The following is a 24,721-nucleotide window of genomic DNA, read 5'->3' as shown; positions in this document are numbered from 1 at the left end:
TGTAATTCTTAATAGTTTTCATATAATTTTGAAGGATTAACGGGGGTGTTCTCTATCTGTTTGATTCACATGTAATCTATAATCATTTTCATGTAATTTTGAGAGATTGACAAGAGTTGCTCCCTGTATGTTTAATTTATATGTAATCCACTAGAAATTACATATAATTATCTATGTCAAAAGCCTCGCACCCAAAGTTAAAAGTCTCACACCCAAATCAGAAGCCTCATACCCTAAGTAAAACCCTTACACCCTTTAGTTGTTGAATTTATATGTAATTCTTGATGATTACATGTAATAAAGGGATTTTGAATTTTTCTAGCGACCCTTCACCTGCCGGCAAGCATGTTGTCAACTATTGGAACTCTAGCCGGAGGTTGTCGGATGTGCCTTTTTCTTAAATTTTTTTTAGTTAACATAGAAGGGTATTTTTATCATTTGATCAAATTATTTTATGAATAAAATAATTGGCTTGGCCCTTTCATGAACTTTGGTCCTTAGGTGCAATTTAGGTTTCAACCTAATTCTTTTTTTCTAATTTTCCCCATTTTCTTTTTTTTTTTTTTTCAGTCAGGATAGACACATTATATTATAATCTAGATGAAATCGGGCTGACTGAAACTAGGATAATTATGAACATCCCTAGGAGAACCGTTGCACGTGGAACAATCAAAAGGGACGAGTTAAAAAAAATAAAATAATAAACTACGTGTGCTGAAAAGCAAAACAAAATTGAAGTGTAGAAGCCGCGAGTAATATTAAAAAAAAAAAAAAGAACAACATTCCAAAATTACCCTGGATTGAAACCCTTAACGGGAGGAGAGAGAAGGAGAACGGACAAATTGAAGCCAATAGGTAAAGCCAATAATTTAATTAATTTAAATAAGCTTGAAAAAATTTAACATTAAACTTATTAAAATAATAATTTTTTAATATTCAGGTCTATTTAAGTTTTGGCTTAGTTCAAAAAACTTGAATAAAATTATTTTTTAAAAAAATAAAATAAAATAAATATTAATTAATTTTTATGTTTTAACTTATTTTATATTAAAATATCATGCTCCTTTCATTTAAAAATATAAGGTATTTTTAACTCAATCTTACTCTTTAACAAAATAGTTACTTACTTTTTAATTAACCCTATCTTTTTATATTTACCCTTATAAAATACCTTACAATAAATATAAAGTCATTCATCAATAGGAAAACTTTTAGAAAAAAAGCAATGATTACACCTCAAAAGATTAAAAATACCTTATATTTTTAAACATTCAATTCCTTAAAACATACTTTACATTTTTAAATGAAGGGAGTATATTTGAGTACGTTACAATGTATATTTTTTAAAAAATTAAAAATATTTATTTTTATTATTTTTAATCTATAAAATATCTCAAAATAATATTTAAGATACATATTAATATTAATTTTAAAATTTTAATATTTACATATATTTTAAAAAAATTTGAGTCTTTCATATGGATTATATTTTTTTATAAAATAAAACATTAATTTTAAAATAAAAGTAAATTAAAATTAATTTTAAAAATAAAAATGTAGATATTCAGGTCATTCAAAGCTCGAATAAATTTGAATCGACTTAAGTCATTCAAGCTTTTTAAAAAGTTTGAATTTTAATAAATCCAATCCACCCAGATTACCAACTCCGCCAATAGCCAATAGGGGAGGTTAAAGGGTACGAAGAGGAGGACACGCAAGAGGGTGGGGCTGGCCCATTCAATGGAGCGTCATTTAAAGATTTGCGAGTGATATACAAAACACATACCACTTTCCCATTGTGCTTCCCCACTTCTGTTTGTCGCCCAACTCAACGCCGCTTGCCTGCTTCTTAGTTCTTACTATCTATAGTAACTAGAAAATAGAAACACACTCACCCTAGAGGCTGCCACATTTCTTCATTACATGCTTTACCGGTAAACTTGCTTTTCACCCCTTTTTGCCTTTTCACTGTTCATTCTCAATGCCCCTATTTTGTTCCTTGTTTTTCCATTTAAAAAAAGAAAAAAAATCAAGAGAGAGACTGAGACCAACCAGGGTGTAACGGAACTAACGAAATGGGAAGCAACATGTAAATGTCATGGTGTTAACGTTGGCCTTGTTTGGTACAAAAGAATCAGAGAGTGGGGCTGACTAATACAAATTTTTGTATTTGGTACGTGGAATGAAAATTTTAGTTTCAAGCTCAATCCCACATAGGTGGGAATACTCAGTATCACTACTCAAAATAATCTCAGGATTGAATTTTTTAAGAACAAAATAACCTTGATGCATGTGATGATAGATCATCATTTTAGGTTCCTTTATCCTCTTCTGTAAGGGTGTTGATAGCCTCTCCATCTTCTTTGTTCTATTGTCCCAAATTCACAAACTCAAACTCTCCATCTTCTTCAATTCATCTTCAACAGATCCTGCGGCAACGATACGACAACTTCAATTCTAGGCTTGGACGTGAGCACAAACTACTCCGTTACCTTCAGTTCACCACTAGATTGATTCCGTTTTCTTGTTCCAAGTCCGGTGACGAGAGCATGGACGACTTAGGGTCTGTTTGTTTTTTATTTTTAAAAATAGTTTTTTGTTTTTGAAAACAAAAAAATATATAAAAATTGTTTTTTGTTTAAAACAAAAAATATAAAAATTTATTTAGATAAGTACTTTTCATTTAATTGTTTTCAAAACTGTTTTCATTTAAAAAAAAATAGAAACAGCTTTAAGTTGTTTTTATTTTATTTTTCTTGTTTTTAAGATACATTACATTTGATTGTTGAAAATTATAGTTACCTTGACTAATGTTTATTATTAATCACCATCATTAACTGCCTATGGCCATTATTATCAGTTCATTTTTTAAATTCTAAAACTGTTTTTTAAATAATATAACCAAACATGTTTTCATTTTATTTAATTTTAAAAATAATTTTAAAAATTATATTATAAAATAGTTTTTAAAAACAAAAAATGAAAACAGAAATCAAACAAGCTCTTAGTTTTCTTGTTTTCCAATCTTTCAGATCTAGCGACGCAAGCAAGACGACTCCATTTTCTTGTTCACATGTTTTGATCATTTTCTTGTCCATATGATTCAGTGGTCTTCAGTTGTTCGGTCTTCTCTTATTTCAATTTGATTTTAGGATGAAATTGATGGCTACAAGATTGTAGGAAGACGAGGATAACTGTGTTTCTTACCTGATTTTTGTTTGATTTGAGTCTTGAATTTTTTTTTTAAATCTTATAGCACACCAAACATGATTTTAAAACTTAATTATTTTCAGTTTCAGTCGTATTCCCAATTGTTGTAGTACTTGCCGTGCAAAGAATCATTGGTGTTGGGATTGTGGCTCGCCGCTGCATCTGTTATCCCTCACGCCTTGCGTCCTTCCCTTTTCCTTCTTCCTCCCTCCTCACTATTCTCCTCTCCCAAAATATCAGCCCTGTCCTCCCACATCCTCACACATCCACACGCCCAGTAGTCTTCGTCTCTACAATAATAAACTCATTTATTTATACTCACACGTTATCAGTACGTACACAATCATAACAATAATGCCGCCTTCTTTCAATTTCAAACACTTCAATATTAATAATGCTGCTGACGTCACGGGATAACCTATCGCTCTTTGCGAGGATCCCACTTATTTGACCTAATTTCTCGGACGTGTTTTTCTTCTTCGGGCAACGGGCTGCTTATTCACCAAAAAAACTGACTTTATTTCCACTAACTCCTACTTGACACCCCCACCTCCGGGTTTACTTTTATTCCTTATTGTTCTAAGATAAATAAATAAATAAAAGTTAATCTCACAGGTCTTCTCTCCCATATAGAGGGTGTTACGCACCAATACAATTTAAATACAAGATGTGATCAGATGTAGTTCTCATCGGCCATCCTCCATTTAAAAGATGCATGCCTCGACTTGTTGTTAACTAGGTAGACTCGTCAAGTGTGGGTGTCTCGTAGCTAGCCCTCTTATCAACCACATCCACATGACCCCCAAGCTTCGATCCATTGCGTATATAAGCCTTCGCTGATCTCCTTATCACCTCCCACCCTTCACATTCCCACTCTTCCACGTGTTTCCAATTAAATAATCTCTCACTATGCCCAAACCAACCACCACCGCAAACACGAGGACAGAGATATGGCGAGGTCGTATGATCTCAGCTCTACGAACCACACTGGCCTGCACCATAGTGGGCTGCACCTCCCTCTATGGCCCAGAGTCCCTCCGGCGCTACCTCCAATTCCCGGCGTACTCCTACTTGACCACGATTCTCATAGTGTCGGACGCAACGCTGGGCGACAGCCTGAGGGGTTGTTGGCACGTATTCTGTGCAATCCTGATGGCCATGATCCTGTCCATTGCTGGGCTGCAGTTGATAGGGCCGGCCAACCTGACGGTGCCGCTCGCCGCAGTGGCGGTGGCTGTGGGGTCGTTTGTGGTGGCGATGCCCGAGTCTACACACTTGATGAGCAAGAGGATAGCGTTTGGTCAGCTGGTGATTGTGTACGTGAAGGCAGTGATAGACGGAGCAGAGGCGGGAGTGATGGTGCATCCCATTCAAGTGGCTTCCAGCACATCCCTGGGAGCACTTGCCTCTGTACTGGCTATGTTGTTACCTTATCCTCATCTTGCATGCCACCAGGTATATTATATAACACCTTCCTCTCTTTTATTGTCGATTAATTCGGGTGTGTATATACATGTGCGTGCGCGAGCTTTAATTTTTTTGCCCTTACTCTGAAAGTAAAAAAATCACGTTTTACTTTTTCTACCCTTTAATTTTTTTGCCATCCTTCCATGAAAGAAACACATATATGTTACGTTCACAAAGAGTCAAGCCCGCGATGTTACGCTTAAATTAAAAAGTTATTCAATTAATGCAAGTGGGGCCCAAAGCCATAAGCGTTTTTCTTTACATACACGCACACAAAAAAGTTAAAATATATTTTTACCCTTATATCTTGGTTAAAGAAGCACTAGATATCCTATATTAATAAATAAAATATTTTTTAAATTATTTTTTAAAGTAACAAAAATTTTTCCTCTGCTAGTGTTCCATTAACGAAGGAGGATTTTCACTCCTTTAAAAAATAGTTTTAAAAAAAATTATTTCATTTATTTGTACAAGGTGTCCGGCACTTTTCAAAAAAAAGTATAGAGAAAAAAATATATTTTAACCCCCTATAATATGCAAATGATAATGATTCTTCACTGTTTGTAGGAACTTTTAGACATTATAATTTTTTATAAAATAACTAAAATACTCACAATTTAAAATTTGAAAAAATAAATATTGGTGATTACTTTAATTTAAAATTTAAACAATAATTATTTTTCTTCTGACAATAATCAAAATAGAACAATTAATTATAATTTTTCTTGTATAAATTTTTTATTTATTGAAGTTTTAAGTGTTATAAATATTTGTGACTACTTAAGTTCAAATAATAATGGAATAGAACAAGCAATTATAACCTTCCCTCTCATGCAAATTTTTTGTCAAGCGGAGGTTATAATTGCTTGTTATATTTTGGTTAATGCCAAAAGACAAATAATCATTGTTATATTTTGGTTAATGCCAAAAGACAAATAATCATTGTTAAAATTAAAGTGGTTGCTAATATTTACTTTTAAGTTAAAATATATTTTTGCTTTTATACTTTTCTTGAAGGAGCATTGGACACCCTGAATTAATAAGTGAGACATTTTTCATCCTAAATCATTTTAGATTGGAGCAAAAATTCTCTCCTCAGTGAGTGGAAAATGGTTCAAGGAAAAAATTGCCCATATTTCTCTCTCTCTCTCTCTCTCTATATATATATATATAACCTTGTCACAAATAAGAAGATAAATGTGTTGCCTTAATTGGCGGATTAACTCACTAGAATCTATTTGAGATGATCATTTTCCAAGTAAATCAGTAGTACAAATTTCATGTCGATGATATAAATATATGCCAGGTTTGAGATCTCTAATTAATTTTCATTATAATACCATACCTTTCTAATTTAATTTTTATTTTTCCTCTAATTATTAACTTCTACATAAAATAAAAGAGATCTTGACATCTAACTATGAAACAGTATAATTTTGTATTTTTTATCCGCATTTAACACATAATGGAACATTTTTCGATCCCATGCATTGTTCACTCTTCCTCAGAATCTTTTTACAGGGAAAAGCTCGAATACATTTGGAAAAGTAACATTTGATAAAACATTAGTTCATCATTAAACAAACATTAATATCCTATGTATAATGCGGCTTTTTGGGAAGTGACTTAGCAAAGCAACTTCTTGCGGAGATTGGGTGGGCATTGAAAAAGCCAAACCCTTGTCTCGTATTGCGCCTCCATCTGAATAGAGATTGGGGGAATCTGTCTCCGTCATTGAGTATGACGAGGAAGAAATCACTATTTGTTTGCTTTTGTTTTCGGGTTAAAGCTTCTATTTTCTGATTTATAACACCATAGGCCTTTCCAGTGCCACAGTGTCATTCGTTATCATTATAACAAGCACATCACTTATCAAGAACACGATCTTACGGAAAACAACAGGTCCGAAACAAACATCTCACCATCTTCCTTTTGTCGATTCCAGATACGGAATGTCTACAAATTATATGCTGCAAATGCCTCCGAGAGGCTGAATCACAACCTACAGGCCATTTCTACCTTGGACAACTCAACTGCTCTTGAACTGGTCACTAGAGCCAGGTCTCTCTCCCCAGTAGGATCCAAGCTTCTCCATTGCATCAGATTTAAACTGGTAACCTAGCTTCCACACATGAAATTACGTCCTTAATTAGGCAATTGATACTCGTGGCAGATACGCTAAAAATTTCGACTTTATGAACCGAACAGGACGGCATGCGTTGGGAAAGGCCTCGAGTGACGATCTTCAATCCAAATTGCGTGGAACCGGCAGAACGCCTGCAAGACATTGAATTACCATTAAGAGGAATGGAAATCGCTCTATCACACTGCTCTGCTTTTCCCGTTGAAGCCGTTGATCAGGAACTCAGAGGTGTTTTATTCGATTATAAGGCTCAGATCACTCAAAAATTAGACCAGCAAGCCAAGTGTTTTGCGTCGTCTGATGCAGCCACAGCTCCAGACAGGAAGAAAGAAATTTCTAACATTTTCTTAGGAACTCCAAAAAACCTTTGCAGGGCTTGTAAAGATCTTCCAACTTCTTTCTTCATGTACTGCGCAGAACTTCTCTTAAAAGATTCACACATTACAAAGAATGACCAGCCTGTGGTGGATAAAACCCAGAAAACTGATGCTGTTCAATGTAACTCATGGAAGATTCGAGATTTTGTGATGAACATGTTGCCCAGGAGTCAGAATTTGGCATTTGCAGTCAAGTGCTCGCTTTCATTAGGCCTTGCGGTATTATTTGGCTTGATATATAACAGAGAAAACGGGTACTGGTCAGGGCTCACCATTGCCATCAGCTTTGTCACAGAACGACAAGCCACTTTCTCAGTTGCTAATGCTCGAGGACAAGGAACGGCAATGGGATCAATCTATGGTATCCTTTGTTGCTTCCTGTTTGAAAGATCAGTGGATTTAAGGCTCTTGCCTCTTTTGCCGTGGGTTGTCTTCTCTTGTTTTCTAATGCATGGCAGGATGTATGGGCAAGCTGGTGGGATTTCAGCTGTTATAGGGGCTCTATTGATCCTCGGCAGGAAGCACTACGGCCCTCCTACTCAGTTTGCAATTGCTAGGATCACTGAAGCCACAATTGGGCTCATCTGTTTCATCACAGTCGAGATTCTTATGAACCCCTCAAGAGCAGCAGCACTGGCAAAATCTGAACTATCCCAATGCTTGAGATCGCTTCAGGATTGCATTGATGCCATAGCCATTTCCCCTGGTGAGAACCAGATCCCACTGTTACTTTCTCAGACATTGCGAGAAAGACGGAAGAAGCTGGAATCTTTTGTGAGTCAATTAGAAAAGTTCTCATCGGAGGCCAAGTCAGAGCCAAGTTTCTGGTTCCTGCCTTTCCATGGTGCTGGCTACAGCAGGTTGCTACAATCCTTATCAACGATGTTAGATCTCCTGCATTTTGTGGAATACTTGACAGAACATGTCCCACGATTGTCAGAGAAAGATGGAGTGAATTGGCGGGAGCTTCAAGATCAAATGGTACATAATATAGAGCTTTTCAAGGCTAAAGTTGGCCCTACACTGAGGCTGCTTGAGGAGATAACCAGGATCAAGTCACTCAGCCAATTTGAACAAATTTTAAAGTGTGAAAATATCCCCAGTGACGTTGAGTCAGGATATCCAAATGCTGACACATTCAAGATCTTGTGTGCAAGTGAAGACGCTGATAGCGCAACAGACTCTGTCCTCCAACAGCTAGGGGAGGCAGTTAAGATGATTCACACAAAAAAAGATGAACAGATACTTATAGGCCAAATAATTTTTCAATACAGCTGCTTGGGATTCTGCATCGTTAGCTTGATGAGAGAAACAATAAAGATTGAAAATGAGGTCAAACAACTACTTATTTGGGAGAACCCCTCCAGTCGTGTAAATTTCAATGAGATTTATTGTAAGATCAACGCTCTGCATTCAGAATAAACCTAGCTCCATGATTTGGAATTAGTCTAGAGAAGTGACTTCCCCTACTAATTAAGAGATCTCATGCACAAGAAAAACAAGTTCATCTGAATGTAAACCACGCCCCACCCACCCGGGGAAAAAGGGGGTGACCAAAAAAAAAAAAAACTTTAATAAATATGGCACTGGAGCTCCCGATTAAAAAGCAAGAACAGTGGTATGCTAATAGAATCTTTTTGAAAATTATAGCGGTAAAACGTCATTGACATTCCCTAGTTAAGTTCTCAACAGAGTCAACTAAAATCCATTAGTGAAACAATTCATTCTATATTCTACAAGGCTCGAAGCGTCCCTAGTTCCCATCAAACTTTGGGTCAGCCACGACATATGCTATCACCAGCACAAATATGAAGATGCCAAGAAAATTGGCAAAGAAACCCAATTCTTGATCATCATCTGTGTGACATATAAACCACACTTAAATCAATACCCCTGACCTGCAAAAGATGGTGCTGCAAACACAGGGTATAGAAAGATTAAGGATTTAAAGCGTTTGCAAACTTGCAGAGTTTGTATATATCAATGGCAAAAGGATCAAATTTAATTACACAAGTAATTACTATTATCAAACTAGGTTGCATTGGTAAAAGGGCTCAGCATACATTATGAACAGCACAACTTAAATTGTTCCCACTTATCTTTCTACTTTCGAGTCAGCCACAGCAAAATCGCTTGCAATCACCGGCACAAATATGGGAAAAGAGAAAAGAAACAAAAAAAGGAACTTCTCAATCTCCTTGCTCAGTACGCAGTCCCCGAGATAATATGGTTCACTTTTTCTTTTTTTATCCAAATCATGTAACAAAAATTCTTGCTTTCTACTCGGTCCGATAGGCAACCGTCGGAGCAATAAAAATCAGATCCTTCACAAAAATAATATCAGTTGCTAAAGATACTGATATTTGGGGACATTTGCTGTGGTCGTAAAGAATGAAAGTAATAAAAATCAGATCCTTCACAAAGCAGAATATATAAACAGAAAACTGTGCACGATCCCCGCCAGTAGAAGCACTTTAGGAACGAAAAATATCTACTTTAGTCGAATCCAATTACAGGGACAGAATAAAAAGTTATAATCCAAAATTGAAAATAAACTCACCGTCGGGCTGTGAAAATCTCCACCGTCTGAGTTCCGACAGGGCTCGGGCGAGGGTTGTGGCACAGGTTGCAGTTTTGTGCTTCGCAGTCAACCTCCGCTTGATTGGTTCATGGGACCCAGGCATCGTGGAAACCGAACTGAAGGTGGATGGCTAACGGTGGCCGGCGGTGGTTTAAGAAATTGAAAATTCCATTGCTGGTTTTTCTCATGTTACTGTTGACGGCTAACAGCGGTGGCTGATTGGGTTGAGGCTAGGCTTTTGTCAGAAGAGAATACTGGTAATTATGAAAAATCGGAATTAGCCAAATTTCAACAACCCTGTTGTGAAAGAAGTCATTGAATCAAATTAATAAGTTCAAGTTAAAATTAAATTTTAAAATTTAAGAAAATAAAACTAAAGTCTTAAAAAAATACTTAATTGGAATATGAGTGAAAAGTATATTAATAATATTATTAATATATTGTGATATGATTAACTATAGATTAGTTGTTATTTAGCACTAATAAAGCTTTGAAAAACTTTAAAAGTTGTTGTAACTTCAAGAGTAACTTGTGACCTTTTAAAAGTTGAAATGATCGAGAAAAATTATTTTATACTTTTATGTATTAATTAATTATTTTTGTTTGTAAAACAAATGAGTGTGCATGTGTGTGTATTCAAATCTTAAAATTATTATTTGTAATGCATATTTAGCCTTGTTGAGATCTTATAATTTGTTACTAAGTTAATTACGACACATGTAAAGAATTTTAGTATGATGGCCATACGTGGAGAAAAATAAATGACTAGGAAAGCGTGCTTGTAATGTGGATTGTTGATATTAATTTATGATCTCATGAGATAATATGACAAGATTTGAGTAATGAGATTGAGGATTGATGATGATGTACATATTGTGGATTATAAATTGTAGATTATACATGGTGATGGATTGTATATGAGCATGTTGAGTTTTTATATGATGCTAATATGAAAATTGATGCATGAGGCATGATTGAGATATGATGATTCTTGATATTTGTTGAGCAATAAAATCGATGAACATATGGGATAATTATAAACTACATATATGAGGATTATTGAAATGCATTTTCTCATGAATATGATCATGTAATGGGAGTTTGTCTTAGTGAAGGAGCTAGCGATTGTGCAAAATCCATATAATATTTGACTATTAACGAATAATCTTTAGGGTTATAGTCGCTGCTTACTTTACAGGGTACTGTATCATTGTTTTTATTAAGAGATTTAACCCTATTGGCCTACCTAGAGTTTTGGGTGAGTTAATATTATGTATGACACTCCATAGTGTGTGATTTGGGAAAAAATGTGTCCATAAGTGAGTAAGGTAACTTTGGTTCAATAGTCTCTCATGATGTGATTAAGGCCTTAAGCAGCCTCACCACATGGACGATTCCTTCTAATTGTTGGCCCACAGATTTTATATCGAAGGAAGTAAAGAGGATATAAAGAAGAGGTTAATCATGAATTTCATTATTGTTATGATATTTGAGTAATTGCTGACCATTTTTAAGATTATGATTGTAATTGTGAAAATAAGAACATGTGGTAAATATGTGAAAAATGTATATGTGGGTACTTATGCCAATTTTGTTCAAACATTTTGTACTCGTAGGTCATAGTGCTAATTTTATACTTGACTTTATTTTTAAATTTATTCACACGAGTTAGATGTTAATGTGATTAACATGATCTTGATATGATTGTTTACATTGTTATTTTGATAAAATTATTAGCCACTTATATTCATGATTAGTTATCATGTATTTGTATAACTTAAATATATCTTGGTTATTGTTTAGTTGTACCCACCCCTCTTCTTTAACATATTACATGAGCTAGTTTATTTAGGAAGAATGGAGGAAAGGAATACCGGGCCAAGTGATAATAATCACTTCTGTAGGCCTTCATTTTTTTTATTTTGACACGTGTATTTAGTTTATAATATTGGCAACCATAACAATATATTTTTGATTCATTTGCATTATGGGTTTTATATTTGGGGGAAGTATATTTTGAGCCTTTGAGAATGTAATTTGGTGCTTGTATTTATATTAAGGGGTCAAAATATTTGTGCAACTAAAAATAGTTATAATATGCATGATTTAAAAACTGAAATATTACTATAGTCTCCCTTTGTATTTTTAATGTCTAAGGGTGAAAAATTGATATTAACTATATATGAATGAAAAGAGAATTTCATGCTAGTGATGAACTATTGACGAATAGATGATATATGTAGAGTGTGATGATTAAGTAATAATCATTATAATAAATGTAATTAAGACTTTAGGCCCTTCTTGCCAGTCATAGAAGGGTTTGAGTGGTTAAGTGTTATATTGATAAATATATATTATGTAGAGTGGAGCACAGAGAGAAAATAATGGGGAAGTTTTCTCTCATCTTGAGATGTATTTTTTAATCATGTTTATGCACAAGTTTACTTGAATAATGTCAGATTTTGAAATATTTTAAAGACTTGAAATTCTTTTATTTTAAATAGTTTGTGAAAATGCATGTTAATAACTTGTTTAGGTTAATCTCTATAAGATAACCCTTTTGAGTTGGTCATTGATTAATCATGATTGATGTGATGATTTAAGTCCTAATTTAAGGCACCATTTACAATTCAACATGGTGGGAGTTGCTTTGTTCTATTTTTTTTAAATTTCAAATAGGATTTGAAGGTTATTATAAAACATGGAACATGGTTGCTTCAAGGTTTTTCTTTATTAGTTCATCTATGGAAGGCTAATTTACCGATTGTAAGAGTCTTCTTTAGTGAGTTTTCTGTTTGAATTTAAATTTTTGATCAGCCGCTTGACTATTACATCGAAGATTGTCAAGTTCTGTTCTTAATAATGGTCTTCAGTTTCAAGTTCTTTTATTTGAATACTTAGAGGCTTCTAAGTTTCGTTAGTTGCAGTTACAAAATGGAGAGATAGTTAAGATTTCTTTCATGTTGGAACATGTTGGCTAATTCTGTTCAAGGTGCTTCATCATTGGTCATATTTCTCAACACTGTTCCAAGTCAGTTAGTAATTTTTCACCAACTCTATTCAAGATGCGTGCAAGTGGACACACCTCTATACACTTGATTTTTTATGGTTGTAGGTGTGTTTTCTAAAAAGGGAGTAAAGGCATTATTCTAGAACCTAAGTATGCTCTCCCTCGAGTTTGATATTTTGCATAGACATTGTTTTACTTCTAATACTTTGTTATTGCACAGAGGATTGCATAATGAGAACATGGTGGCCTCTTCTGGTGGTTCCACAAGTGTCAACATGCATAGGGCTTCAAGTTTTTCTTGCTGTAAAAAGAGAAAAGCGTTAGATTTCACGGATGGCTTAGATATGCTTCGAATTACAAGATCTAAATCATGTCTAGAAACTCAATTTCCACTATTTGATAATAATTCTCAGTGTGAGTCACATGTGTTTCTTTCTCAAAATTATTAACATTTATCAGCTCACTCATCTTAATAATAGGACACATCTTCACTGAATAAGAGTCATTTTCATCAATTCTGACGTCATTTTATGATGGTGCAAGTTTCACTTCTACCTCATTAGGATTTCACTTCATATATGTTTTTACTACCTATACTCATACTTATTATTGGAGTAATACTTTGATTGAGCTGTTGGTGTTTCATAGTCTATAGCATAAGGGATATGTCAAAGTAATGCCTGTGGTAGGCCACATTTTTTATGACTTTCTGTATGTTACTGACTTGGATGGTGGTCATCCAAACCTTTCTCATGTTGGCCAAAATGGGTTCCTCCCCAATTCATGTCGTCATCACAATGTTGTTATGCTATCTCCTACTTTTTATTTGACATCAACCAAATCATCCTTACATAAGCTTAGGTTCATATCAACTACTTTACTAGTCTCTGCCTCTTCAGCATCTCTGCTTCTGAAATGCACATGTTTACAATGCCAAAACAGGGTCACATCATCTGTCTAGGTTTAATGGGGTTTTAGCCAAAAATCCCCGTTTGGTTGGGTGACTTTGTGGGGGACCTTTATGGATAGTAGTCTTATAGAGGTCTATCTACGTGTGCTACTGGTTTTTGGAAGCCGTTTTGGTGTTTGGCTTTTATGTTTCTTTAAGGTCCCATTTAGTAGCTTGGAATTATGGAGAAAGAAATGGAATTAGACATGAAATCTATTAACATGTGTGTTTGGTATGCAATAATTATGATTTTTTGGAATTTGGGTTCAAGAAAATTTGGCAGAATTAAATTCCATCACGTGCATCATGGAATCCGATTCCATGGTTCCCTTTCTCCAGTCTGTCCCTTCTCCCTCCTCCATGAGTTCCTTCTTCCTCCTCCACGAACTATCTCCTTCTCAATGCAGAAGCATCGCTCTTCTTCCTTGTCTTCATCTCCTTCCTTTAGCGACAGATGGTTTCTTCCTCTTCCAATATCACCAACAACTATGTATTCCCTTTCATCTAGATATGTCGATGACCACTACTCGCTTAAAGAGGACAACCACAATCCACTGCAAATCCTAAGAAGGAAGGCCTAAAATCTTTGTCGAGCTTCTTAGTTCACACCTTTGTCACTGGTTTAGCAAGTCAATCATGACGCAGAGATGGATGAGGGCAGTGGGTGCACTGTCAAATAGGAACCAGTGGAGAGAGAAAGTTGAGAAGAAGAGAAAAGGAAGGGGCTCACGGCATCATGGCATGAACACTCACCATGCATTCTTATCGATAATGAAGGACCCATCATCGTTCGTGCATTCTCGTTGTCAATAAAGTGCCCATCATCTCTCTCTCTCTCTCTGTGAGTGCTCTTGGTTTGACGATGACGATGAAGAACCGAGCAGCAATGGACAGTGCAACAATCATCGTTGTCACCCTACTTGAAAGACATCATCACCTGCATCGATATCCTCCTCTCTTCTTCTTTGGTCTTCATCTTCTTATTCAGTCAGGTGTCGTTGGAGAAGAAGAAGAAAGCAGTGACGATGAACCATGAGAAGGCAGCAACAAACTGTAGGAAGGGGTCCTTGCCGGAGAAGAAGAAGAAGAAGAAGAAAGGGAGGGGGTCCTTGCCGGCGCAATAACGGACGGTGGTAAGGATGCTCATTGGATGAGGAGGAAGTGACGTGATGCAGAAGGAGAGGAATGGGACTGTTGGCTGATAGGGATAATTTTTTTAAAATTATAAAAAGGGCACTTTGGTCTTTTCTTATTTTAAGTACATATATTTTATTAAAATTATATCAGGATTCCATCATCATACCAAATACACTTTTTAATCCAATTCTATTCCAATTCCGATTCCAATTCCAATTTCATTAAAAACTCTTTCATCGTACCCAACACAGTCTAAGTTTTTTTTGGTCTCTATTGGTTTTTTTCTTTCTTTGTTAGTTTTGTACTTTGATCCTTTCTTGTTTTGTTTTCATCAGTGTAGATATTTATCTCAAAAGGCCAAAGCTGTTTTGTCTTTGGCAACTCAAATCCTACGGGATCCCTTTTCAAATTTTGATTTCCAATTTCAAAGGAAATCAACTTGTTCAATGGCTCGTGGTACTTTTACCTTTTCTCAATGGACCAATTTTTTTTTCAAAATTGGTTTCTTATCTCGCATGTGCGAGCTTTAAAAATTATTATTTACATGCTCAAAAATATTGTAAGGAGGGCAAATCTTTGTTTTTTCTTGTGCTCGTTCTTTGTTCTATTTTTGGCTGTCTTTCTTTTTATTTTCATTTGCAGTTTGCCAGACTCTTTCTTGGGCTTTAGGTTTTTGTTCTAAAAGCCCACATCTTTGCAATCATTTTACCTTTTTTCTTTAGTATATATATATATATATATATATTGACTTATAAGAAACGCATTTGGTGCTACCTAGAATTGATGAGCACAACCTTCATGGATGATTTCATTTCTCTTTAAATGATCTATGTCAATAATTTAAAATTATTGTTTAAATATTTTTATACCATATTTATTTAAATAAAAATATATAAAAATTATAATATTAAATATATATTATTTTTTATGCTTATTAGAGGATAAATATCATGGTATTTATCATTCTTGATAAGATTTGAATACTCCAAATTTATTTTTTTTACTTTTATTTTATATTTATTAAAATTAAAAATATATAAAAAATATAGACATATTTGATAAATTTATTTATCACTAATTTGACTAGTACAGATTTAATTTAGATGACCTAATTTAATATTATTTTTAATAATTATTACAAATTAACTATTTAGGGATACTTTAAATAGTATCAATATAATTTAAAAATTTTAATTTAATATTAAAAAATTTAAAATTTAAAGTAATTGATCATTTTGATATATTCTGTATAATGCATATTTAATATTATAATATAATTTTTATTTTTAAAAATATAATATAAAAATATTTAAAAATAATTTAAGGTTTGCGATAGGAATCATTTGAAAGAAAATGTTGGTCTAGATCACCCCAAGGTGATGAATGCGGTTCCCTTGACCATGTGAGTATAGCCACGTCAGGGATCCGGAACAACGAGCCGTGCAAAATTAAAAGAACAGACATCATCACCGTCAAATGACCACAGTCGAGGGTCGAGATCTAACCAATGGAGATGACGCGGATTGTTACTTGCTGCGGTCTCTGACGGTCTAATCCAACAGCCCCAAATCGCTCAAGTCATTTGGGAACCCCCAAAGGGGCGTCTCCATATAAATCCTGTCCCCGCACTTGTAGCTTCTGAGTTAGTGCCTGGCATTAACGTTGTTCTGCGTTCGGGTATTCGGGAGGGAAAGATGTCGGGTCGTGGAAAGGGAGGGAAGGGACTGGGCAAAGGAGGAGCCAAGAGGCACAGGAAAGTGCTGCGTGACAACATTCAGGGTATCACGAAGCCTGCGATTCGGCGTCTGGCCAGACGAGGTGGAGTCAAGAGGATCAGCGGCCTCATCTACGAGGAGACTCGTGGTGTCTTGAAGATTTTCCTCGAGAATGTCATTCGTGATGCTGTTACCTACACGGAGCACGCTCGCAGGAAGACGGTCACGGCCATGGATGTCGTCTACGCGCTTAAGAGGCAGGGAAGGACTCTCTATGGTTTTGGTGGTTGATTTCCCCTGTGCTTAGGGTTTTCTTGTGTATTATTGGCTGGTATTGTAAATGATGTCCGAATTGGGTGTTGTTCTCTGTTCTCTGTCCCTGGATTTGTTGTCACTCTTCAACAAGATTTGTCTGGAATTTACTTTTAATTCAATAGCAGTTGTTAAGAGATTAAGAAATTTAGATTCCTCATTCGTTATCTCGTTCTGGAATTCGAGTATTAAATTCCTTGACTAGCATTTCGCAGGACGCTTTGCAATTTTTAAATTGTTCCTTTTGTTGATTGATTTCATCGGTATGATGGTGGCTAACAACTTCACAGTTTCTTCTAACGAACGATTGCTTCTTTGTGGTATCTGACAATCAACGTATTTTGGATTCGTGTTTTCCCTACCAATTATGTGGCCAGGATATTGCAGTATCTTAGTATCAACTCTATTAAAACCACCTGTAACTCCAGAGAAGAAAGAGAAAATATAACACCAAGGGAAAATATATTGAATATTGAATGTGTGTACATCCCTTATATAGTGGTTCTGATGATTATAGCTTAACTAAGACACGCGTGGACAAAACACAACAGAATGTTAAACTGATATAACAGCTTCTTAACTGATTAACCAACTAACCACTATCACTATACTAATACATACTAATATGTCTGATGTTTATGTGCATATGTAGAATGTTAAATATAAGATTATAGATGATTTTTCAGACTGTAGTGCATGATGAAACTTAAAAGGGAATAGAAGTGTCATGAATGCGATCATTGCAAAATAACTTAGTCATCATCGAGGGGAAAGAATTGCCAGTTCAGAGATTTAAGAGACAATAGTTTGAGGGAACCAGGGGCATTTTGCTTTTGAAATGATATTGAACGGTAACCGACATGGTCTCCAAGAGTTGCGATAAAAGGGGGATTAAAATTGAAGGGAAGTGAGAAAAACCAAATTTCCTTGTGGAATTCGTAGAAGATGGAAAAGTCACACCTATCTGGTGATATTTTTTTAAATTTTGCCGAAGTCTCTTTCTCTCTGCGATTTGATTCATCTTGTTTGCAATGATGAGCCTGCAATACCGTCATGAAGCATCTCTTCACCCAGTTTTGTGTGGTTCTCAACTCAAGGTCCTAATATGAATTGCTGTACTCGGTTTCAGCTGTGGTAAGCGATTGCTTGATTCAAAGGTTTGAGTTGACTTCTTAAAATGCTTAGTTTAGACAAGCTGAGCGTTGTTGGCCAGAAAAAACTTGCTGAGCTTTGAAGGAAGCTTGTAGAAGTACAGTTTACCCCAGTCAGTTTCGGCCATATTCAAGTTTGTGATTGCACGGTGTTTAGCATAATACTGCAAGTTCTGGTCCTTTTTTTGGCCTTTTAGAACTCGAGAAACAAGTATCATCAATTGACAATTGGTAAACAATGGTGTACATTAGAATGGGGCTGGCACTTGCAAATAGGTTCTGTCTTCATGTCATTTTTAGTTTGGGCTTAAGCCCATAGACTTTGTTAAAACATTGTGAACTTACATTTGAACACAGTTGGGTTGATCGTCGGGCCGAATACAAAATCGTGCTTTTTTTTTTTTGGACCAGCGAACATACAACAAACCAAGTGTGACTTATTGCCCAAAAAAAAAAAAAAAAGAAACCAAGTGTGACCTAAACGGAAAATATTGAGAAAAATTAACATAATGTAATTCGAAAATTAAAATCATGTATCAATTTTTTTTTCATTCTTAATCTTAAGGAAAAATTTCATTGAAACTTTTGACCAATTTTATTTTCAATCAATCCTGTAAAATTTTAAAACATCAGTTTAGTTCCCGTAGATCCCATTTGGGCTAAATTAAAATTAAGTTTTTGAAAGAAATGACATAAATAACTCTAATCCCTTCAAATAAAAATAATTGATGTAAGAAAATAACAACTGATGTAAGAAAAATTTGTAACTTTCATTAATAGTATAACATCAATATGAATAAAAATAAGTGAAACTAGTTGCATGGATAACTAATATAAGAAAAAAGAATAATTAATTTATAAAAAATGAACAAGTAACGTTAGGGGAATTTGGAACTGTAATTAATAACATAACATTGATGTGAATATAAATAAATGAAGTTAGGTGTAAGAACAACTTGTGTAAGGAAAATGAATAAATGTTGTATAGAAAATAAACAATTGATATAAAAAATTGGGGTTATTTGTGTCATTTCTCTCAAAACTTAATTTGAGTTTAGCCCAAATGAAAGTAGAGAGATCAATTGATGATTCGAAATTTCTAAAGGCAGACTGAAATTTGATAGGAGAATTTATGAAATTTTCCCTAATGTCAATAGCAGCTTCTTAATTGAAATATGATAAATGTGTAATTTTTTAGGAAAAGGCATAGCAGGTACACTAGCATTTAGGAAATGCCCACAAAGCATAGTCCAATGTCTTGTTTTTCCAATATCGTATTTCATGATTCGTCTTGTCGCAGCATTTAGGAAATGTCTTTATTGGCTCAGCCAATAAAGATGACAAAATAATATCTATCCACTTGACATCGATGAATTTCTTGTCCATGGTCAGGAAAGTTCCCAGCTAGTTTAATAACATTTTTAAATCATGTGGTTAGGAACTAGTGAGAGTAGCTTGATGTTAATCCAAATAAAGTTATACACTATGGTGCACTCTTTTGAAAACATCCTCTTTTGTTTTGTCCTCCCTTCATATTTTGATAGCTAATTTACATTTTTCTCGTCGTTGTACATAACTGTAATCGATTGCCTTATCGTTAACATCAAAGTCAACTACATCATTTATGAGTTTGTATTTCCACTCCGTCTATGATATGATCATCTAAATGCTGGAGGAATCCCAGAACTTCAGGATATGCGCGCGCGCACACGCACACACATTTATGATTTGTATATGGACATAACTTTAGAATAATAATAATAATAATAATAATAATGCCCATTTTCACCACGTCTGAACGATTTGGACTGGTTGGCTGCATTATGTAACTTTCTCGCAGATGCAGAATACGCATCCTTTTAACTAGGTTTATTTTAGCATCAAAATGCATAACGAAACCGCATCGAGGGGGCAAGGCTCAGTTAATTTCAACGAACACGTCTTCAACTACGTGACATTTTGACTGATTCACTTATTTTAATCCCGTGGATTGATGCAATAGATAGGGTGTGAAGCAGTTGGGATCACAATAGTTTACTAAACATAAACTCGATGCATGCATATGTAAATTACCCAAGTGGAGGGGGGATCTTGACGCAGCGTATTATAAAAATCATATCATGTATTCGATTCACTAGAGACTGTGATGGAGACAAAACTCGCAGTTATCTTTCCAGCATAATTAGAGTTTTGGTGATTCTGATATTGCTGTCTCGTTAGTGTAATTTCAGCGAATTCTACCTCTAGACAATGCATAATTACATATAGATATTAGTGTGGTAAGTTGCAAATGGGTTGGTGGTTGTATAAGATTCCTGAACCGCCCTTGGTGGGACATTTGTATTGGATGCGATCGATCGCAATTTGCTGCCAGAAACGTCTCGCTAATTTAATACTCACCAATACCCTGAAAAATAAATATGAAAGAGGGAGGGAGAGAGAGAGAATCTCATAGTCACGTTTTGATAGATGCGGATATGCGGTTGAAAGGCAAATAGCAAGCAGAGCAAGTGATTTATGTGAGCGTCAACTAATTATGATAGTGGGTTGACTATAAATATACAACTTTATCTATATTCAATTCATAATTATCACTGGAAAATGAAAGCTCGTGAAAAGCATCTTTTCTGGTTAAGCCTGTATCACGGACATGCGCCTCCCTCTTCTCCAATTCATACGGAGCACTATTTCATATACCGCTAAAAGTGATAAGAGTGTGTGTGTGTGTGTGTGTTCGGGGTGTCTCTCACACACACACACACTCTCTCTCTCGCACGTTTACACAGTGATTTTGAAGGCGAGAAGAGCAGGGACAGGGGCATGATCAAGATATAATTTTGACGTTTAAACTCAAGAAATATTGCCTAAACTTGGAATATTTTTTTAGTTGTTTTGTGCGAGGGGCCTTTGGCAACACAGATCCACGCACTTGAAAGTATGGGAGCTTGGATAAATCTGTTACAGGGACGGATAACTATTGTGAATAAGAAATAAAGTAATATATACATGCACAGGATTGAAGTTGTGAAATGTAATTATATTTTCCTGATCACCCAAAAGCGTAAGCACACGCGCGCACATACTTGGCTGCTCTTGGTAAGCCAATTGTGGTGCACATACATAGTTGCAATGTCCAGTGAATCACCTTTGAATTTGAATCTGAACCATCATGGGGGAACGTAACAGACGCCAAGTTAATTGCTACATTTGTGCTGTGTTGTCGATCATTACATGTCTGTCCACGTACCTCTCTGAAAAGTATTGTTCTTGTAATTATTCACCGATACCATTAGATTAATTGATGCATTAGTTGTCTGTATTGTGCATTAATACTGATCTCTTCCAATATATATAAGAAGTGACTGAGCGAGTCTGCATGTGAATCTCTCTTGCTATTTCTTTTTCTTTTTTTTTTTGAAGATTTTGTTAACGGGTGTGTTTTAAGAGTATAAATAGTGTGGCATAAAATTGAAAGTAATATTAATATTTCAAAAAAAAAGTAGAATGCCATTGTTATTTGTTTATATTATATAATCATCATTAATTACTTGGTTAACGAAGTAGCACTATTGAAAGTTAAAAATGATAAATTATAAAAACTAATGAGTTAATATACAATTTGAACCCTAATCTTTTAAAAAATTATATTTTGAATTTCGAATAATTAAAATTTGGATAATTTCATCTACACCATTAAATTTGAACAAACGTTTGTTAGTTTTTTAAAAATTAGGATCTATTTTGTGATTTTACTCAAATGAAGGTTGGAGAGAGAGGGACAGTGAAACTTGATGAAAATCACACATTAGATTTTAATTTTTTTAAAAAATTGATAGATATTTATTTAAATTTAATGGTAGGAATAAAATTGTTATAACTTTAACTATTTAGGATTCAGAACGTACTTTTTAAAAGTTTACAGTTTAAATTGTTCTGTTTAAAATTCAAATTGATATTAATCCAAAACTATTGATCAAACGAGAAAAGTCAAATATTGAAAGTTTGATAAAATTTTGGTTCGATACCTTTAATATGAAGAAGTAATACTGTTATTTTCTACATCTTAACATTAATGATCAGACATCGTTTCTTTCTCGTAATTTATTCTGGATTTAACATATATTTTAATTTAATTTAATGATATATAAACTTCAATACGTGATTTAATGATAACACGTGTGCAATATTATTTTAATTTAATAAAATTTCATTTTGTGAATCTTTTCAAAGAAAGTTTTTTTTTTTAATTTCAATACTCCCTCCCTTGTTGCTATATATAAGTATTTTTTTTTTGAAAAAAATGATAATCCTCTTATAAGTTTGAACAAAAAAGATAAAATTATTAATTATTTTCTTTAAATTTTCTCTTTCACAATTTTTTATGTGTAGAGTAAAAAAAATATGTATGAGTTAGAAAATGCTTTTTTTAAAAATACATTCAACAAAGACAGTTAAATTTTTTTTTACTTATTCTCTTTTATTTCGGTGCAATAGATTTTTCTGACCGACAATGCGCGTCTAAAGTGGAAAGTCTTGCATCTGGCTAACTGGCACACGCTATTTTAAAGGGACATAGGTAGGAGAGGAAGACGGGAAAAAGGGTAGTGTTTGTTGTGGTTGTGGGGGAGGGGGGGGGGGGGGGGGGTTTGACCTTAAATAAATGATGCAGATTAAAAGAGAGTTTTGTTCACGTGGCAATTAAAGCGTATCCATATCATCACGACTTCGTCATGAGATTCTTGGCATGCAGGCACCCTGAATCTATTATAATTAAATTATATTGAAAGAATTTTAATAAAGACTTTCTTGATTACATTCAGTTACATTTAAAATTATTAAGTTTAAAAAATTACATTACAATAGGAATATTAATTTAATATTAAATTTTTGAAAAAAATGACAAAATTACTCTTATTTAAATTAATATATTAAAATGTTTATTCACTGTTTATTATTTATTTTATTTGTTAATTTAATTATTAAATATTATTTAATTATTCTACTTAACTTATTTTTATTTTAAGTGTTTAAAGCATCCTAAGATGATTTATTGATTTCTATCTGTATGTTATTTATTTACTTTTACGTTGTTGTTTATTATCCTATTATCCTATTTCATTTGTTCGTCACCATACTTTACTTGATTTCATTTTAGAAAAATGAATAAGTTAAAGTAGGGTAATTAATAATATTTTATAAGTAAATAAATAAATGAAGTATAACAATTAACAAATGAAGTATGATAGTTGTGATATTATTTTCAATGAGAGCAATTTTATTATTTTTTAAAAAATTTAATATCAAATTAGTATCTCTGAATTACAGTAAATTTAAATATTTAAGGAATTTAAATATAAATAAGTATGGTCAAGAGGTTTTTAATTAAAATTCCCCCCGCTATAAATTAAGATTATTATCAATTGCGAAATGTATATGTTTTGATTTTATTTTACTAAAAAATCCTTCCCAATCGGCAACCCGCACGCATTACAACATCTAATAATTATTTCGAGCTATGACAAAAAAATGGTAGCAAAGTTTGGGTTAATATAACATGGTAAGTAGCAAAGTCAACGGTGCGTTTAAAGTTTTAACATGATCGACAAGAAAGAACGCATTTTGGAGAGCTAGAGACTCAATTCACGAGATTCTTAAAATTTTCATGATATATTAATTGAGTTTTTTGAGAAGTTTGCCAAGCAAGTACGCTTTATGCATGAGGCCACAATTTTAAGTTTAATTTAATCTACACATCTCCTTTTAATCACTAGTATTTTTCGATTCGATCTTCATCATCTCTGAATTATTACTCTTCTGAATGCAACTCATCCTTGTCCCCTGCTTTAAATACCGTGGATCTGCTAAGTCAAACTGCGCGCTACCCGAAGAGAGAAGTGCCACACAAACAATTAAATAATATAAAAACTATTGATAATTGAAAAAAAAAAATGATTTGTTAAGTTATCAATGGACCATATATATTTAAATATATTATATGGTACTTCTATGTAATTCTTTGTAGAAACAATTTCACCTAACTCTATTACTTTCTATCTCAACCTTTTTATGATTTTCCTTGTAGAATTTTTTGCCGACAAAATTACAGATAGAATCATAAAAAAGAATGATATCCAAGATATTGCATTAATATATAAAGCATCTATAATTTTTAACTAACGCTGTTAATTAATAATTAATACACACACGCACACCAGACTTCACTATATAATTAATATTTAAAACTTCAAAGATGATTTTAAAATAATAAACAAAATTGTAATGCTCCCATCATTAAATAATTACGAGGGATTTTTTAAACGTCATTAAATATTCATTGATTGGTGTTGAATAATGCTTATATTTAATATAATAATAAAAAAGTTATCTCATTGTGTTGGATTAATTTTTATTATTATCAATTATATTTGATTGTTTACTTGTATTTTTTTTAAACTATAAACAAATATATTTACCTTAGTCCTTACATTAAGAGCGAGCATTTAATAGGCAGAAAGGTCAAACGGTAGTAAATATGAGCGCAGTGTCAGATGTCGAGTGTTTACTCAGGATAAGAGCTCGAGCAGTAATTAACATCCACCGAAACCATTTCCGAATTCCCACTATCTATATATAGTGCCTTAACGCCTCCATTAATCAAGGGAACTTTTC

At 33.9% G+C, this 24,721-nt stretch overlaps 2 protein-coding genes and 1 long non-coding RNA gene across 3 annotated transcripts; 2 read left to right on the top strand and 1 right to left on the bottom strand.

The window, feature by feature from the left end:
- Positions 1-3,910: 3,910 nt before the first annotated feature.
- LOC129305230 (uncharacterized) lies at positions 3,911-8,773 on the top strand. The gene is made up of 3 exons (XM_054945223.1): positions 3,911-4,665; positions 6,623-6,790; positions 6,886-8,773. Exons 1-3 carry the CDS (start codon positions 4,120-4,122, stop codon positions 8,617-8,619), a joined length of 2,448 nt encoding a protein of 815 aa, XP_054801198.1. The 5' UTR covers positions 3,911-4,119; the 3' UTR covers positions 8,620-8,773.
- Positions 6,579-10,053, bottom strand: LOC129305239 (uncharacterized). The gene is made up of 2 exons (XR_008591932.1): positions 9,758-10,053; positions 6,579-9,521 (listed from the first exon to the last, which is right to left on the bottom strand). It is a non-coding gene; the product is annotated as an uncharacterized LOC129305239 (long non-coding RNA).
- Positions 10,054-16,505: 6,452 nt separating this feature from the next.
- Positions 16,506-17,156, top strand: LOC129305237 (histone H4). Its single transcript, XM_054945230.1, has one exon. The coding sequence runs from the start codon at positions 16,569-16,571 to the stop codon at positions 16,878-16,880; it is 312 nt and encodes a 103-aa protein (XP_054801205.1). The 5' UTR covers positions 16,506-16,568; the 3' UTR covers positions 16,881-17,156.
- The last annotated feature ends 7,565 nt before the right edge of the window (positions 17,157-24,721 follow it).

The sequence above is a fragment of the Prosopis cineraria genome, unplaced genomic scaffold (genome assembly GCF_029017545.1).
Source record: "Prosopis cineraria cultivar Desert tree isolate PC_DT_omini unplaced genomic scaffold, ASM2901754v1 PC3, whole genome shotgun sequence".
Classification (NCBI taxonomy): domain Eukaryota; kingdom Viridiplantae; phylum Streptophyta; class Magnoliopsida; order Fabales; family Fabaceae; genus Prosopis; species Prosopis cineraria.
This window is presented reverse-complemented; position numbering and strand designations above follow the sequence as displayed.

Bases quoted from the DNA above. Each gene is read 5' to 3' on its own strand.
- LOC129305230 (XM_054945223.1), top strand. From the start codon at position 4,120: ATGCCCAAACCAACCACCACCGCAAACACGAGGACAGAGATATGGCGA. The intron at 4,666-6,622 runs GTATATTATATA...TGTCGATTCCAG, and splicing joins CTCATCTTGCATGCCACCAG to ATACGGAATGTCTACAAATT. The intron at 6,791-6,885 runs GTAACCTAGCTT...TGAACCGAACAG, and splicing joins ATTGCATCAGATTTAAACTG to GACGGCATGCGTTGGGAAAG.
- LOC129305237 (XM_054945230.1), top strand. From the start codon at position 16,569: ATGTCGGGTCGTGGAAAGGGAGGGAAGGGACTGGGCAAAGGAGGAGCC.